Genomic DNA, 16,209 nt, shown 5'->3' with positions numbered 1-16,209 from the left:
CTGTCTTGATGATGACAGCTTTGTAATAGAGCTGCAAGTCCGGAATTGTGATGCCGCCAGCTTTGCTTTTCTTTTTCAACATTCAAGAGAGAGAATCTTAAGCAGGCTCCACACCCAGTGCAGAGCCTGACACAGGGCTTGATCTCACAACCCTGAGACTTTAAAGAAAAATTGAAATTAAATAGATCTTAACCATTTTTAAGCATACAATTCAGTAGCATTAATCACATTCAGACTGTTAATGTAACCATCTGCTACTGTTTCTGGAACTTTTCATTCCAAACAGAAACCCTGTGCCTGCTAAGCAATAACTCCCATTTCCTCTTCTCCCAGGCCCCAGTAACCTTAAAGCTACCTTCTCTATGACAGAAAGTCTATGGTGTACCTCATATTCTAAGTACCTTATATAAGTGGAATCACATAGTAGTTGTGCTTTTATGACAGGTTATACCACTCAGCATAATGTGTTTAAGATTTATGTATGTTGTAGACCGTGTCAGAACTTCATTCCTTTTTATGGCTGAATAGTATTCCATTGCACATATGTATCGTATTTTGTTTATTAATTCATCTTTCATGGACACCGGTTGTTTCCACCTTTTGGTTATTGTGAATAATGTTTCAGGGAACATTGGTGTTACAAGTGACTATTCTAATTCCGGTTTTCTTTGGGGTATATTCCCAGGAGCAGAATTCCTAGTCAAATGGTAATTTTATGTTTAGTTTTTTGAGGAACTGGAAAGGTTTTCCCCAGCAGCTATAACATTTTACAATCCCACCAGCAATGTATAAGGGTTCTAGTTTCTACACATTCTCACCAACACTTCTTACCTTCCACTTTTAAAAAACACATCATTATTACAGCCAACCTAGTAGGTATGAAGTCATATTTCATTGTGGTTTTAATTTGCATTTCCCTGACGACTAAAGATGCTGAGCATATTATCATGTGCATTTTGGCAATTTGTATATCTTCACTGGAGAAATATTTATTCAAATTCTTGGCTCATTTTTTAATTGGGTGGTTTGTTTTTCTGTTGTTAAGTCTTAGTTCTTTATACATTCTGGATATTAAACCCTTACCTGATATATGATTTTCAAACATTTTCTCCCATTTAAAAGCATTTATTATTGAAGTATAGTTGACACATAATGTATTAGTTTTAAGTGTACAACATAGTGATTCGGTAATTCTATACATGACACAATGCTCACCACAATAAATGTAGTTACCATCAGTCACCATACAAGGTTATTATAATCTTATCAACTATATTCCCTAAGCTGTACTTTTCATCCCTGTGATTTATTTTATAACTGGAAGTTTGTATCTTTTAATCCCCTTTGCTTAATCTACCCATCCCTTGACTCCCTTCCCCTGTGGCAACTAACAATTGTTCTCTGTGTTTATGGGTCTGTTCCTTGTTTGTTTGTTCATTTGTTTTATTTTTTAGATTCTGCATATAAGTGAAATCTTATGGTGTTTGTCTTTTTCCATCTGACTTATTTCACTTAGTATAATACCCTCTAGGTCCATCTATGTTGTTGCAAATGGCAAGATCTCATTCTTTTTTATGGCTGAGTAATATTCCATTACACACACACACACACACACACACACACGTATATACCTTCTTTATCTATTCATCTATGGACACTTAGCTTGCTTCCATGTCTTGGCTATTGTAAATAATGCTGCAATAAACATGGGACTCTATATATCTTTTGAATTAACATTTTCATCTTCTTTGGATAAATACTCAGCCGTGGAATTGCTGGATTGTATGGTATTTCTATTTTAAATTTTTTGAGGAGCTGTCCTCCACAGTGGTTGCACCAATTTGCATTTCCACCAACAGTGCATGAGGAGGGTTCCTTTTCCGCATATCCTTGCCAGCACTTGTTATTTCTTATCTTTTTGATATTAGCCATTGGGACTGGTGTGAGGTGATATCTCATTGTGATTTTTATTATTTTCTCCCATTCTGTAGACCTACATATTTTTACTTTCCAGGTAATGTACTTTACTGCACAAGTTTTCAATTTTGATGAAGTCTACCTTGCTACAGGTTCTTCTGTTTTTCATTCTTTTAGGATCATTGCCAAATTTAAGTCATGAAGGTTTACTCCTACCTTTTCTTCTAAGGGTTTTAAAGTTTTTGCTTTTATATTTCTCTTGTCTCTTTCAAGATCCTTTGTCTTTCAACAGTTTGGTTATGATGTGTCTTGGTGTGGGTCTTTTTGAAAGTTTATCATACTTAAATTTCATGGAGCTTTTTGAATTTTAGATTCTTGGTTTTCTTCAAATTTGGAGAGTTTCTTCAAATAATCTTCCTGTCTCTTTCTCTTCTTTTCCTTCTTCTGGGATGCACATAATGCATATGTTGGTCCACTTGATGGTGTCCCACCGGTCCCCTAGGCTCTGTTCACTTTTCTTCATTCTTTTTTTCTTGCTGTTCCTCAAACTTGATAAGTCAAATGTCCTATCTTCAAGTTTGCTGATTTTTTCCCCTTCTGCTTGCTTAAATCTGTTGAACCCTCCTAGTATATTTTTCATTTCAGCTATTGTACTTTCGGCTCCAGAATGTCTGTTGGTTCCTTTTTATAATTTATATCTCTTCATTGATACTTTCATTTTGTGATACATGGTTGACTTATTTTCTTTCTGTTCTTTGTTTCCCTTTATGTCTTTCAGCATATTTAAGATAATTGTTTTCAAGGTTTTGTCTGACAAATCTAATGACTGGAGCCTCAGGACAGTTTCTGCCCATTTATTTTGTTCCTTTTAATTGGCCATAATTTCATGTTCCTTTTGATTTTTGGTGGAAAACTGGACATTTTAACATTCTAATATGTAACTTTGGAAATAATACTCTCTCCCTTACCTTTTCTGTTTTGTTCTGTGTTTGTGTTGTGCTTTTGGTTATTGAAAGCTGTAGTAGTCCATTTGTTTAGTGACTTTCCCAAACTACTATTGCAAAGACTGTATTCTTTGCCATGTGTGGTCACTAAAGTCTGTTCCTTATCTTTTGTTTGGTTATATTTTGACAGAGATTTCTTTGGATGCCAGCAGCTAAAAACAAAAACAAAAACAAAAAACCCAGCAACAAGCAGCACACACATAGCAATCAAACAAACATACAATAAGAGAGACAGAAAAGAAGCACCTCTTGCAATCTTTGTAGACTGGATCTGTGTCAGTGCCCTCCTACAGCATTTAGAGAGGTTTGCACTGAGCTCAGAGATCAACCCAAAGCTGAATGTTTAGGGTCTCACTGAAAAGACCCAAAGTGAAAGCTCAGGGTTTTTTTTTTGAGCACGCGTTTGTCCTTGACATGCATATGGCTTTCTAAATTCCCCAGTATACATGGCTGCTTTTGAATATCCTAATTTCCCAAAGAAACTCACCTCCACTTTTGCTTTAGGCAGTCTAATATAGGTTTCAGCTGTAATCTTTTGCCTCAGACATCTGCGGATTGTTAGTTCAGCCTGCAATGTTTTCCAGCAATGTTCATCACTTTTTTTGGCCTGAGTTCTGAGTTAGGCAAAACAGAGATGAGTGCCTTGCATCAGTCCTTCAGGTACCCACCACACAGGTTGGAACAGATATACACAGTGTATTAGTCTGCTAAGGCTGCCATAACAAAATACCACAGACTGGGTGGAATAAACAACAGAAGTTTATTTCTTCACAGTTCTGGAAGCTAGAAGTCCAAGATCCAGATGCTATCAGGGTTGGTTTCTGGTAAAGCCTCTCTTCCTGGTTTACAGATGGCTTGCTGTGTCCTCACACAGGCTCTTCTTATAAGGACACCCATCCTGCTGGATTAGAATCCCACCCTTGTGACTTCAATTAACCTTAATTATTTCCCTTAAGGCCCTTTCTCCAATACTGTCACATTGGGGGTTAGGGCTTCAACATATGAATTTTGAGGGGGCACGATTCAGGCAATAACACATAGTAACTTGTGAATAAGGTCTTCACTGCTCCCTCCAGAGCCAGGGGCCAGGGTCCCATTCCAGAAATGTGGACTGCTGATGCTTTAAGACCAAAACGGCTGCTGTACTGGGGAGGGCATGGAGGAAAGACAAGTAAAAAAGTCACCATGAAATTTCCTACCATTTTGAAATTCCCTTTTCTTAAGTCAGTGCTCATTTGGTTGCCGTAAACTTTCGACTGTTTTCCAGAGTTCTGAGAAAGTTGGTACTGACAGTTCCTCCTTGTTTTTCTATGCTTCTGGGGAGGAGGGTATCAAGAACTTGGGAGCTGCCTACTCTACCAATTTGCTGATGTCAGTCTAGTCCACGCGTCTGAAAGCTGAGCTTTTGTAGTCCCTTTATGCCTAGAAGAGAGCACAATGCTTGGAACAAGATAAGAGCTAAATAAATATTGAATACACAGGGCAATCTTGGTGTTAGCCTCACCCATCTAGGCTAACAGTGCATGGGTGAGAGTCTAAAGCTTTCAGTCTGTTGTCTGGGAACTTCAAGGCTCTGGAAGGACCTTTGAGGAATGAAGAATCTGGGGACTGGTATAGACCAAAAACTGCAGGAGACTGAGATCACCAAGTGCCACAAATGTCCAAAGCCACAAAATTGAGTGTAAACATGTTTTGCTATATTATATTTATGATGATTCATTTCAAATGCCTCAGATGATATATACATGTGGGAAAATTAGTTAACTCAGTATGTATCAATATCTTAGGACTGTTTAATTATCACTGCAAGTGGTAGAAGTACTTTGACAGAATACTTCAATTTTTATTCCTTGCTTAAAGAAGGCATAATATCGCCAAGCCCAACAGACTACAAAAGGAGTCAGCAAATTATATCTCATGGGCCAAATCTCGTCTGATGTAAGTTTTTGTAAAAAATGTTTAATTGGAATACAGCTACTCTACCATCCATATATTGTCTTTGGCATCTCTTGTGCTATGACACAGAGTTGAATAGTTGTGACAAAGACCATATAGTCTGCAAAGCCTAAAATTTTACTATCTGTTCCTTTACAGAGAACTGTTGTTCTGCAGCCTGATATTTGAAGGACAGTTTGGCAGGATATAACATCTTTGCTTCACACTTTTCTTCTCTTCAGTTTTTAGAAAATATTTCTCCATTGCTATCTTGTTTTTTATGTCATTATTGAGACATCTAATGCCAATCTGATTTTTTTTTAAGCTTTGTGAGCGGACTTATCTTTGCTGGAGTTCCAGCAATTTTTTCCCCTGAAAGACTAATGGTTTTACTAAATATATTTTGGGATTGATTTTTTTCTTTATTTCTTGAGCTTGTTTAATTAACTCTTATTTCACATTTTCATATTTTTCTGTCCATTTCTCTCCTGAGTTTTAAATTTCTGATTCAAGGGGTTCTTTCACACCTGCACATGATTGATATTCAATGTTATTTAATTAATGTGGTAGGATAAGGACCAGGGTGGAGGGAGAAGAATTAAAGATACTCAGGGCAAGAGTGGTTCCAACTGTGTAGGCTTCAGAGAGTTACTGGAGATTTTGCCAAGACTCAACATTGAATTCAACGTGGAGAGCTTTGAGCTTTCAGTAGGAGTTTGGCTTAGAGGCCTGGACATAGAGAACTCAGAAGTCAGAGTTTCCATTAGGCAGGAATTTTTTGACAGAACCTCAGTGTCTTTATTGGGAAAACAACTAAAATGACTCAGAGAGATCTGAAGGAAGTTTAACAACATCCAGGCCGTTCCCAGCACCTGAAGGTTGGGTTGCATTAGTAGCCAAGCAATCCCCCACTTTAGGAAGGATCGTTTTAGATCCAGTCTTTCCTGTGGCAGCTCTGCATTAAGTGTTGTTAGTATAAACTCACACCAATGAGACCCTTTTTCACTATTCACTATAGACATTAACAACTAGCATAACAAGGATTCCCATAGAAAATGGGGATACTGGACCCTATGGGTGCTAGTTACTGGAAGTCCGGGGGATAAACAGTTCACATTGAATAGGAAGTGTCTTATCTTTGCCCTCTGTGTACCAACATTTTCATGAATCTTAGGATTATAGGGGAAACATTGGCATCATTTTGGATGAAATAGGTAACCTTAATCATTATTTGACAAGGTCCTGGGAGAATTCTATGATGTTGATCATGGGATATATAAGATGCCTGAGTATGTTTACCCTGTACTATCCAAGGAGAATTGACATAATTGTTGTAAATTGTGTTTAAGTATTTTATAAGTTTATGGAAGAGCCAATTCAATAAACATTTATATTCTATTGTTTATGTGAGACTCTGATGGGTGCAAAGGGCAACAATATAAGAAACACAGATTTTTTTTGTCCCTTAAGGGTATTAACACTAGAAGGAGAGCGAATTCTTGATTATAATGTATGGTACAAGAAAAAGAAAAAAAGAGAAAGAGAAACTGCGGGTCACAAAGTAGGCATATTAATTGTCATGCAGTGAATGAGGAAGGTTTCACTAAGGAGGAAACATTTGAAGTAGACATGAGAACATGTAAGATTTGGCCTTGCAGAAAGAGGGAGGGAAAGGAAGAATTCCTTGCAGAATTAACAGCGGTACCAAGACAAGAGACAATAGAATATCTTTGAGAACTAGTAAACAGTCCAGTGTGGTTGAAGGGAAGGAGATGTTGGAGGTTGTAGTGACAGGTGAGTTTGGAAGGATTAATTACTGCCAAATTACAGTGGGTCTTGAATCCAGGCTAGGATTACAGGTTTATTTAATGATGCATGTGAAGACACTGAAGATCTTCATGTAAGACAGTGAAACAACCCCAGATCTACAGGATGTGGAGGACAGATCAGAAGACTCATAACACCCTGGGTGATATGTACTAGGAAATGAAGTACCATAGTAGTGGTGGGGATGGGGTGCAGGGGAGGGCTTACACATGATTTGGAGTCACAACACTACTGATTTGGATATGAATAGCATAGTGATTGCTAGTGTAAGGCTAAGGAAGAAGTTAAAGGTAGTATTAAGATTTTATGCACTATTGTAAGATCATAGTGATGCCAATTTAACACCAATAGGGTAAGAAGGAGGAATAGTTCTCTGGGTGAGAAAATGGACTGTATAGTTGGGGACAGGTTAACACAGAGGGGTTGCTAGGACACATGGGGAGAAATGTCTGGGAGATGGTTAAAAACTCAGATTTGAAGACTGGCAGAGATTTGGAAGTGATTTCCAAGGAGGTGAAAATTAGAGACACAAAACTGGATGAAAATGGGAGACAAGGTGGCCTTGGATGGAAAAGGATGGGCTAGAATGTTCTTCAAAGGAAATAGTTGCTCAAGGTTGGAAGATGTGCTACAGCGATGGTGGTGAGGAGGAGGATGATGATGTCTTCATTTATTGGGTACCTACTTACATCTAGAGACAGTGCTAAGCTTTCATACATATTCTTTTGTTTTGCCTTGATGATCTTCTAAGTTAGACTGTTTTTATTCTTATTTGACAGATGAGAAAACTGAGACTCAGTCATGTCAGGTGACTTGCCCATGGTCACAAAACCTATATATTATAGAGCTGGGATTTGAATCAATTCCATCTGTCCCGAAATCCCATGTTATTAACCAAGTATTCTTCTGCTGTAGCTCTGCCCTGAGCCTGGTGAGATTCTAGTTTTAGGAATTTGAAGAGAAAGACTATTAGCCAAGGGAAAGAGAGTAAGGACTAGAGACACAGAGATGGTAAAGTGGCATCAATGTGTGCTGAATTCATCCAGGTGTGAGACTAAATGATACATTTTTTTTTGTGCTGCAAATTCAATCTTCCTGACAAATATACTTGTCATTCAGGGCAATGTGGGGATTATGAATGGATCATTGAACCTCCACTGCTGAGTGTTCTGAGCAAGATGGACTGAATATATTACCTGCCAGTGTATTCAGATATATAAACAATTGTCCAACTCTTGCTTTAGGCTCAGGTCATGATCTTATGGTCATGAGATCGAGCCTTGCATCAGGCTCTGCGCTCAATATGCAATCTGCTTCAGATTCTTTCTTTCTCTTCCTCTGCCCCTCCCTGTTCATGCTCTCTCTCTCACATAAATAAATAAAAATCTTAAAATAAAATAAAATAAAAATTAAAAAAAAGAAATATAAACAAGTGGGCATGTCCTATAGTCAGAGCTGGAGAGGGTGAGAAGTCAGTCAGTAAGGTCCAGCAAGAGCTGTGGGGGTCACGCCTGGGTGTGTGAACACACTCATGACAAGTGCTTGGTAAGTTGCAAACATATACAAATATTGATTCTTGTTGCTGTTGTTTTGGGGGTGGTCGTGGGGATGGTGTTAGTTGTATGCAAAGGGAAGTGCAATCAGCGGAGCAGAAGCAGAAGAGTTGGTGGAGGAAAGGAGTGGGAGTGGAAGGGAAAGAGAAGGAGCCAGGTCCTCGACGGCAGAGAAGTTGACCAGAGAAGTCGGGGAGGGGGAGCCTTGTAATTTTGCTGGAGTGGCAAAAAACCTACCATTAACTTCAGTTAGAAATCAACACCAGAAAGGAACTTTGTGGGCATGGTGGCATCTGTAGAAAATGCCCAGCCTTTACAGAGCTTTCATGCTGAATGAATGCTTTCGAAGTCCCAGGAGACCTTTCTCTTTGTCAAGCTTCCAGGAAATCCCTAGACAAAATCACTCAGCAGAGAAGCATGTCCTTAGAGCCTTTTTTTCTGTGTGGTCTCCCCACAGACCATAGGACGGGCGGTCGATGAAGGCAGTCTGCTCTGCCTCTCCCGGCCACATGGCCTTGGGCAAGTCCCTTGATAATTACTTATTAGAGCCATAGAACATTCTGCAGATTGTAAGTTGCTTTCACAGACCTATCCCTGACAACCCTGGGGACCAGAGTTTCATAGCATTTTATGTATTTGGATTGATCGTAGCAGTTGACATTTAAGAAGCAGATGTCCTTCTTACTGTCTGTGCCTTCAAAATCTTTGTATTCATCTTGTGCTCATAAGTCTTGATCAAATTTTTTTTTAAGCTACCTTTCGGCATCTAAAATTCGAATAGCATTTTGCTGTAGGATAAAAGATAGCAGAACATGGGTTATTTGCTAAGTTCTTAGAAACACCAAGCCAAATACTCTGCAACAGATAAAACCTAGAATTTAAGAGAAGTCTAGATGTCTAGAAATCCAAAAGTAACCTGTAAAAGCTTTTGATGCAACAATGTCCTCAGGTGAGCCAGATCTGGGGATGGTTAAATGTCCAAATGTGCTTTGGACTTTAAATAGGTGCTAATGGTAAGATTTGATTTAAAAAAAAAATTAAGCTTTGGATTAATTTTTTAGTCCAAATGGTCACTGGGCACAGATGGTCACTGGGCAGTAGCTGCTGGATGAGTCAATATCCAGCCCTAAATGGTATCGCTTATACAAAATTTGTGATTTTTATGCAGTGATTAGTTTTTTGTGGCTGACTTATTTAAACAAAATTTTTTAACAAATGGAAGTAGCCTAATTGCTGAAAGAGGTACTAATCAAGAGCGCATAGTAAATGTAGCAAGTGCACATGGGCATGCACACCCACACCCACACAGGGACCATCTGGTGCAATGCCATTCAGCGGGGCTACCTCCAAGGCACAGATATTTGGGAAATCCTAGATAAAGCTGAACTACCAGCATCCCCATGGGGCTGCCTGCTCTACACACTCCAGATTATAAAAGAAGGTGTTCCGCAGATTCAATGGGGATGAAATCAGAGAACAGGGAGAGTGAGGGAACACTGAGTAGGTACATCTAGTTGGTATAACTGAGTTTACAGTTCTCATAAATGGAGATGCAAGAGAAGATTGCTCGGGGATTAAAAAAAACAAACTCTAATCCCTGATAAAGAGGTGTAAATTGAAAAAAGAACACCATAGGGGCGCCTAGGTAGCTCAGTCATTAAGCATCTGACTTCAGCTCAGGTCATGATCTCAGGGTCCTGGGATCGAACCCCATGTCGGGCTCCCTGCTCAGCAGGGAGTCTGCTTCTCTCTCTGCCCTCCCCCACCCCTACTCATGCTCTCCCTCTCTCAAATAAATAAAAAATTAAAAAAAAAAGCACAATAGGGATATACCACTAGCTTTTCTTTCTTTATACCCAAATTCCCCCCTTCTTGGTGGGCAGAGACCAGCCAGAAGGTCCATCAAACTGACCCATCTCCTGAACTTCTAGCAGAAGTGAGATGAGCTAGTTCCAGGACTCTCCTCTCTGGCCTGTCAATGAGCATCGCCCTCTTGAAATTGCATGTTGAAGATGAAGAGCCACACAGAAGGGGTCTGGGTCCCAGAGTCACTGTTCAGAGGAGAGCTCTCTGGCGACCAGGAGTACGTGCTGGACATGAATGAGTTTGGGCTACTCACCAGGCATGTGTCCGATGCCCCCTCTCTCCTCAGGCATACTGCTGCCCCACATTCTGTGGGCATAAACATGGTCCTATAAGACCCTGGGTTAACTGTAGTTTCCCCCTAGCCTCTGATATTCCCCACATTACTAGCATTCAGTAGATTCCTAAGAAATTGAAGAGATTAGGTGGCCAGCACTCTTCTATTTCTAATGAGGAGTAAACATTGGGGATTCCTGGAATTTCAAGTTCCTCTGATTTTTCCCTTATGGCGAAGAACCTCTTCTTTAGGATGCCTTTCTGTGGAGATACAAAGACAAGTCAAAAGCTAAGAAGGTACACTTAGCTTCTTATGTCCTCCTGTCACTCTCAAAGAGAAAGTGCCTGGGAGTTCCCTCCAGCCATCCTCAGGGAGATTCCCCAGCTTCGGGGTTCCTCTCTGGGGCCACTCAGGCTCCTGCTATTACTGTTACCGAGGCTCCTAATACAACTGCATTCTTGTAGTACTGCATTGTTGCTGGCTTGCGGCTTTATGGGTATTCCCAAATTTCCCCAGGCAACATGTTCTTTTTTCAATAAGAAAAAGAAAAATTTGCCATTTTTTGTTCTGAGCTAAAAGTCACAACTCATTACATTGTAACTACACGAAATCACATTTCCTATGATGTTAGGAACTCATTTTTTGATAATCTAGAGAAGATGGACCTCGGCTGATGTTTATCAGTATTTTAACTCAAGAAAAGGGTTTTTTTGGGGGCGCCTGGCTGGTTCAGTCTGTGCAGCATTCGACTCTTGATCTCAGGGTTATATGTTTGAGATTCACATTGGGTACAGAGATTACTTTAAAAAAAAGAGGGGGGAAGGGTTTTCTTGAGAATTTCATAATGTTGAATACACGAAAAAATAGGTAAGGGAAAATATGATTGTTCAAAATTTCTTTAAAAATATGTTTTAAACACTGTGAAGAACATCCTCTTTATATATCATTGACGCATTTCTTATAAATAATTCTCATTCATTCTTTAAAGCAGTTTGACCGAAGAGTCCTGCTGGGCCGTCACAAGCCCAGCTGCATGGGAAGGATCTGTGGGAGTGTGAGTTGGAAGGATCCGTTTGGAAACGGGCAGCAATCACCCATCTCCACACTGGGAGGAGCCTGTGGCCACAGCAGGGAGCCTGGGGACAGCTGGTCGGCGCGGTCCTCCAGGGTCTGGCATGCCTTGTTCCAGAACCAAAGTCCTGGGAGATTGCAGCCTGCCGGCCAAGAGCAGTTCAACCTGACTTCCCTCTCCTGGACTGTGGTGGGTCCGAGATGGAGCATCTGTTCCCTTCAGATTCGGAAACAATGGAACATGCTGTTTCAAATAGGGATCACATGCTGGGCAGCCAAAAACAAGCCAACGACCCAGGAAATGTCCTCTCTGTTTGTGAGACTTTGGCAAAGGAATTTTAACTCATTTTGTGTGGGGCAACCATTTATCTATCATCTAGCTATATCTATCTATCTATCCATCCATCCATCCACCTATCCATCCATCATCTACCTATCATCTATTTTTGACCATTTATTTTTAAAACCACTTTATTGAGATACAATCACACGCCATGAAATTCCCCATTTAAAGTGTACAATTCATTGAATTTTAAAATATTTGCAGAGCTGGGCAACCACCACCACGTTCCAATTTTAGAACAAATCATTTATTTTCAAAATTGAATATGCAGAACTCCATATTATGCATCCTTGGCTAGATTTGGCAACACACCTGTTCTCCAGGGTGGGAGGTCTCTGGCAACAATTTCTTCTCTCCTGATTCTCTTTATCCTGAGCATCTGCATAGCAGATGTGAGCAGGTATGAGCTCCTAGAGACTGCTCTGACTGGTTGTAGCAAAAGGCAGCTGGTCACTTCGTGCCCTCTGGCTCCAAATGACCATATTCTGACAGAGAAGGTAGGACTGGAGGCTCTGAGATTCTCTGGCACCTCGATCAGCAGCAGAGGCCCCTTATCCTCTTTGTACCTTCTGTCTTCCCTCTTAAACTCCTCAAAAGGAGCGAAAATAGACGAATCCTTTCATTGCTATCCAGACTAGCCTCTAGAGGGCAGACGATTCCCCAGGCAGAGCCGGGGTGGAGGCTGTTTCCCAGTCACCCCATGGTTCCACTGGGAGGGACTCTTTTCTGGGATCTTCTCTTCATAGATCCCTTCCGGGTTGGCCACAGCTCATCCCAGTTCTTGAAACCTGCTTGGGGTGGGGATGGGAGGTTGTGGTTTCTATCCTTTCTGGAAAGAAACCTCTCCAATCTCCCCTACCTTACTCCAGAAAGGAGCATTAACCATTCCTGAGAGTTTTAACCTTTTTACTCCACATACCTTACCCTCCAAAGTTGTTTTTTTTTATTATTATTATGAAAAAATATACATAAAATTTACCATGTAAACATTTGTAAGTGTACAGTTCAGGGGCTTTAAGTACACTCACATTGTTGGGCAAGCATTGCCACCATCCACCTTCCAGAACATCTTTATTTTACAAAATTGAAACTCTGTCCCCACTGAACGAGAACTCTTCACTTCCAACACCTAGTAGCCAACATTCTATTTTCTGTCTCTATGAATTTGACAATTCTGGGTACCTCATATAAGGGGAATCCTATATTTATCCTTTTGTGACTTACTTCATTTAGCATTATGTCTTCGAGAATCATCCATGTGGTAGCGGGGGTCAGAATTCCCTTCTTTTTTTTTTTTAAGGCTGTTTGTACATTTTGTTGTGTACATTTTGTTTATCTATTCAGCCGTTGATGGACGCCTGGGTGGCTTCCACCCCTTGGCTGCCGTGCATAAGCCTGCTCTGATCAGTGTACAAAAATCCCTTTGAGCCAGCCCCTGCTTCCAATGCTTTTGAGTCTTCATAGTCTTTTATGCCAAAAGGGAGAATGAGGTGAATCTACTCTAGGGCTGGGTTTCCCAGCGTTTTCATGTTATGGCTTCATAGGAAATGTTTGTTTGGCCCTCCGAGGAAACTGGAGGGGACTGGAGCCCAGACAGAATCACAGCGGTGACTCATCCCGGCTCCACTAAGGGGGCTAAGGGGATCCCCCTCATAGCACACACTGGACACATCAGGCAGGGAGCTCTCTGCTTTGGACAGCTCAGCTCCCGGGGTCTGACCCCATGTAGCAAGCAAACACCCCATGGTGTGTAATCGCTCTAGGTGTGGTGGGAAGGATGAGGTGTCCTCACCATCTCCTCTCTGCTCACGCCCCCTCCCCCCCTTAGAGCACCTGCTGTTCGCAGCTGCAGAATGAGAGACATTGGACCTCACAGCCCCTGGCTGAAGCTGCCTGGAACCGAAATGTGTGTGCTACTGAAGCCGGGACACCAAACCCCCTCCAGAGCTAGAACTAGGTGAGGACACGCAGGCAGAAGGGAGGCGTGGGAGGGGAGCTGGAAGACCACGTCCACATGGGGACTGCGGCTGCCGCCTGGAGGCAGCTAGGAGGGGCCCGTGCAAGCTGCTCCGAGGAACCAGTCGGTGCAGAAAAATGAGAAAGAGCAGCGACACCCAGAGCTGAGTGGGGGGCAGGCACCTGGAGGGAAAAGAGAGGGGGACAAAGGAGAGGAGAAGGCGAGGGAGACTCTGCCTCAATACTTTTTTACGCTGACTGTTTTGCATTTTGCTTTGGTGACGGTCAACTCTGTTGTTACAATAAGAGTTTTCTTCTGCTGAGGTGGTTGGGTGGGTTTCCCATGCCGCGATGGTGCAGGAGGGCGGGACCTACTAGGAGCAAAGGGTAAGGCGAGGAAGGAAGGGGCACAGTGGGGAAGCAACAAAGTGGCCACCAACACAGCGTGGGATGCTTCTTTTTTAAATAGTTTATTAATCTGTTTGGCCAAACAGGTAATGGAAACTGAGAATAATAATTTGCTAAAAAGTTCAGGTCATGAATGCCCCTTTCCCCTATGACACGAAAGACTCCATGGTCACAGAATGCACCATTGGGTTATGACAACATTTCAAAATAAGGTTTCCATTTCGTATGTAACAATGTAAACTTCAAAAATAGTAAACTCTAACCCCCGTGTCCCTCTTGACAGATCTATCACAGATAGAATTTTCTGGCAGACCTAAATTGTGTAAGTAAACAGCCTGGTGCTTTAAAAGTTTCATAAAAAGGTTTACAGATTCGGTAGAGAATTTTTCCATCTTGGTCATGGAGTAAAAGGAACCAGAAATTCACCTCCCGCCTGGTCTACCGTATATGTGCATTGCACACTGCTACCCATGTTCCCTTACACTGGTCATCAGCTTGTCGTTTTTGTACACGTACACACACATAGTTTTGTTTCTAAAGATTTGTACATCTAAATTATAAGACGGCGCCAGTGACTTACAATGTCACCTCGCTTCACGTAGGTAAGGACAAAAATTCTGTAGAAGGCACTGTAATTTCTCTTGCACGATCTTACACACTCACGTGAGAGCAGGCCGGCTGGGGCTCGGACTCCTCCTTCCCTTTCTGTAACCTGGCTCGGGCCTGTTGGCCTCCACCTGACCCCCCCCAGGTTAGCCGCAGTCGGTGGGTTCCGAAGTCCATTTTTTGCTTTTCTGCTTCCCCTCTTCGCATCCAACCCTCCCTCCCTCCATCCACCCAAAGTAACTTACAGTTATCTTTTGGTTCATTGAAATCCCTTAAAATTAAGAGTACAGCTCTGGTATAAAACTAAATATGACCTACCATAGCTGAAAAATAATCACAGTGTGCAATGTAATTTGCAGTTGCTAAGATTCAAAACACCTGCCCTGCCTCTTGTCATCCCGAACCTATCTACTCAAGGATCATTTTAACTGGCTTTACATTCATTTCAAAAGGGCCCAGAGGCTCTTCTTTTCTCTTTCATTTGGAATTGGTACCCTTAGGTGAAAGGTCTGATGTGGAAAAAGTGCAAGCAAATTGGACATGCCAATAAATACCGTATAACTTACCGCAGATTACCGGAACTGTACAGGTATGTACACACCTTACCAAACTGAGGGTCCCCTGTTAGGAACAGACCTCCAAGTCCCTAACACGAGCGTGAGCGTTCGCCGCAGAGTTCTGGAGGGCCGAGGTCAGCGCGCGAAGGAAGGGCGGGCTCTTCTGTTCTTGCTCTGAGGTCCCGAACCCAGGTCTGCACCGCCCTCCGCCGTCTCCTCCTTCTTCCTGACTTTGAGGCGGGTGAGCAGCTTGATCAACCAGACGTCCCACTCCTCCGGCAAGAGCAGGAGGAGGAAGCCCAGGCCGATGATGATGATGGCGATGACCCGGACCCCGTTGAAGACTATCTTACTGGTGTAGTGATCAACCACTGCGCAAGACAGAGAGAAGCCGGGTTACTCAGACGAGGAGCCAGGCCCCGGGCGCAGGGCGGGGCCCGGGGCGTCCCCTTGTGCAGGTGGTGCGGAGCAGGGGTCTTCCTTGATTGCAGAATCCTCCTCCGTGTGGCTTTGTTCCTGGCGGGCAGGGGCTGCCTCTTAATTTTGTAACACCTCTCTGGTGTGAAGCCTGGCGCTTTTATTTCACTTCCCCAAACTGACCTGACAACTTAGTTCAGACATTGATTTAAGCGAGAGACAAAACGAATGGGGAGTTGGAGATATATCCACACACACACACACACACATCACCCCAAAGTTTAATTTTGGCCACCCCTGGGTGGCAGGACACTGAAAATGTTATTGCTTTCTTTATATTTTTGGTACTTTTCATGTCTTCTATGACATGAAAAAAAAATGACATTTTATAATTTAAAAGCATTATTTCCTAATATATGCATATATATGGTTTGAAGACCAAACTCAAACTGGTTTTAGAAGATTATAAATATAA

The 16,209-nt window shown here is 41.9% G+C and overlaps 1 protein-coding gene across 2 annotated transcripts in view; it reads right to left on the bottom strand.

Annotated features, from left to right (window-relative positions):
* Window positions 1–14,197: 14,197 nt before the first annotated feature.
* The window catches only part of SLC35F3 (solute carrier family 35 member F3), a 352,895-nt gene continuing 350,883 nt past the window's right edge, over window positions 14,198–16,209 (bottom strand). For both annotated transcript variants that reach the window (XM_081824293.1, XM_081824294.1), the window contains one exon: window positions 14,198–15,688. In XM_081824293.1, coding sequence (XP_081680419.1) covers window positions 15,453–15,688 — 236 coding nt within the window. In that variant the 3' untranslated portion in view covers window positions 14,198–15,452. The remainder of the gene's footprint in view (window positions 15,689–16,209) is intronic.

This window comes from Leptonychotes weddellii, chromosome 6 (assembly GCF_054177405.1).
Source record: "Leptonychotes weddellii isolate Sample4059 chromosome 6, ASM5417740v2, whole genome shotgun sequence".
Classification (NCBI taxonomy): Eukaryota; Metazoa; Chordata; class Mammalia; order Carnivora; family Phocidae; genus Leptonychotes; species Leptonychotes weddellii.
Note: the sequence above shows the minus strand (reverse complement) of the source record. Positions and strands in the feature narration are given on the sequence as shown.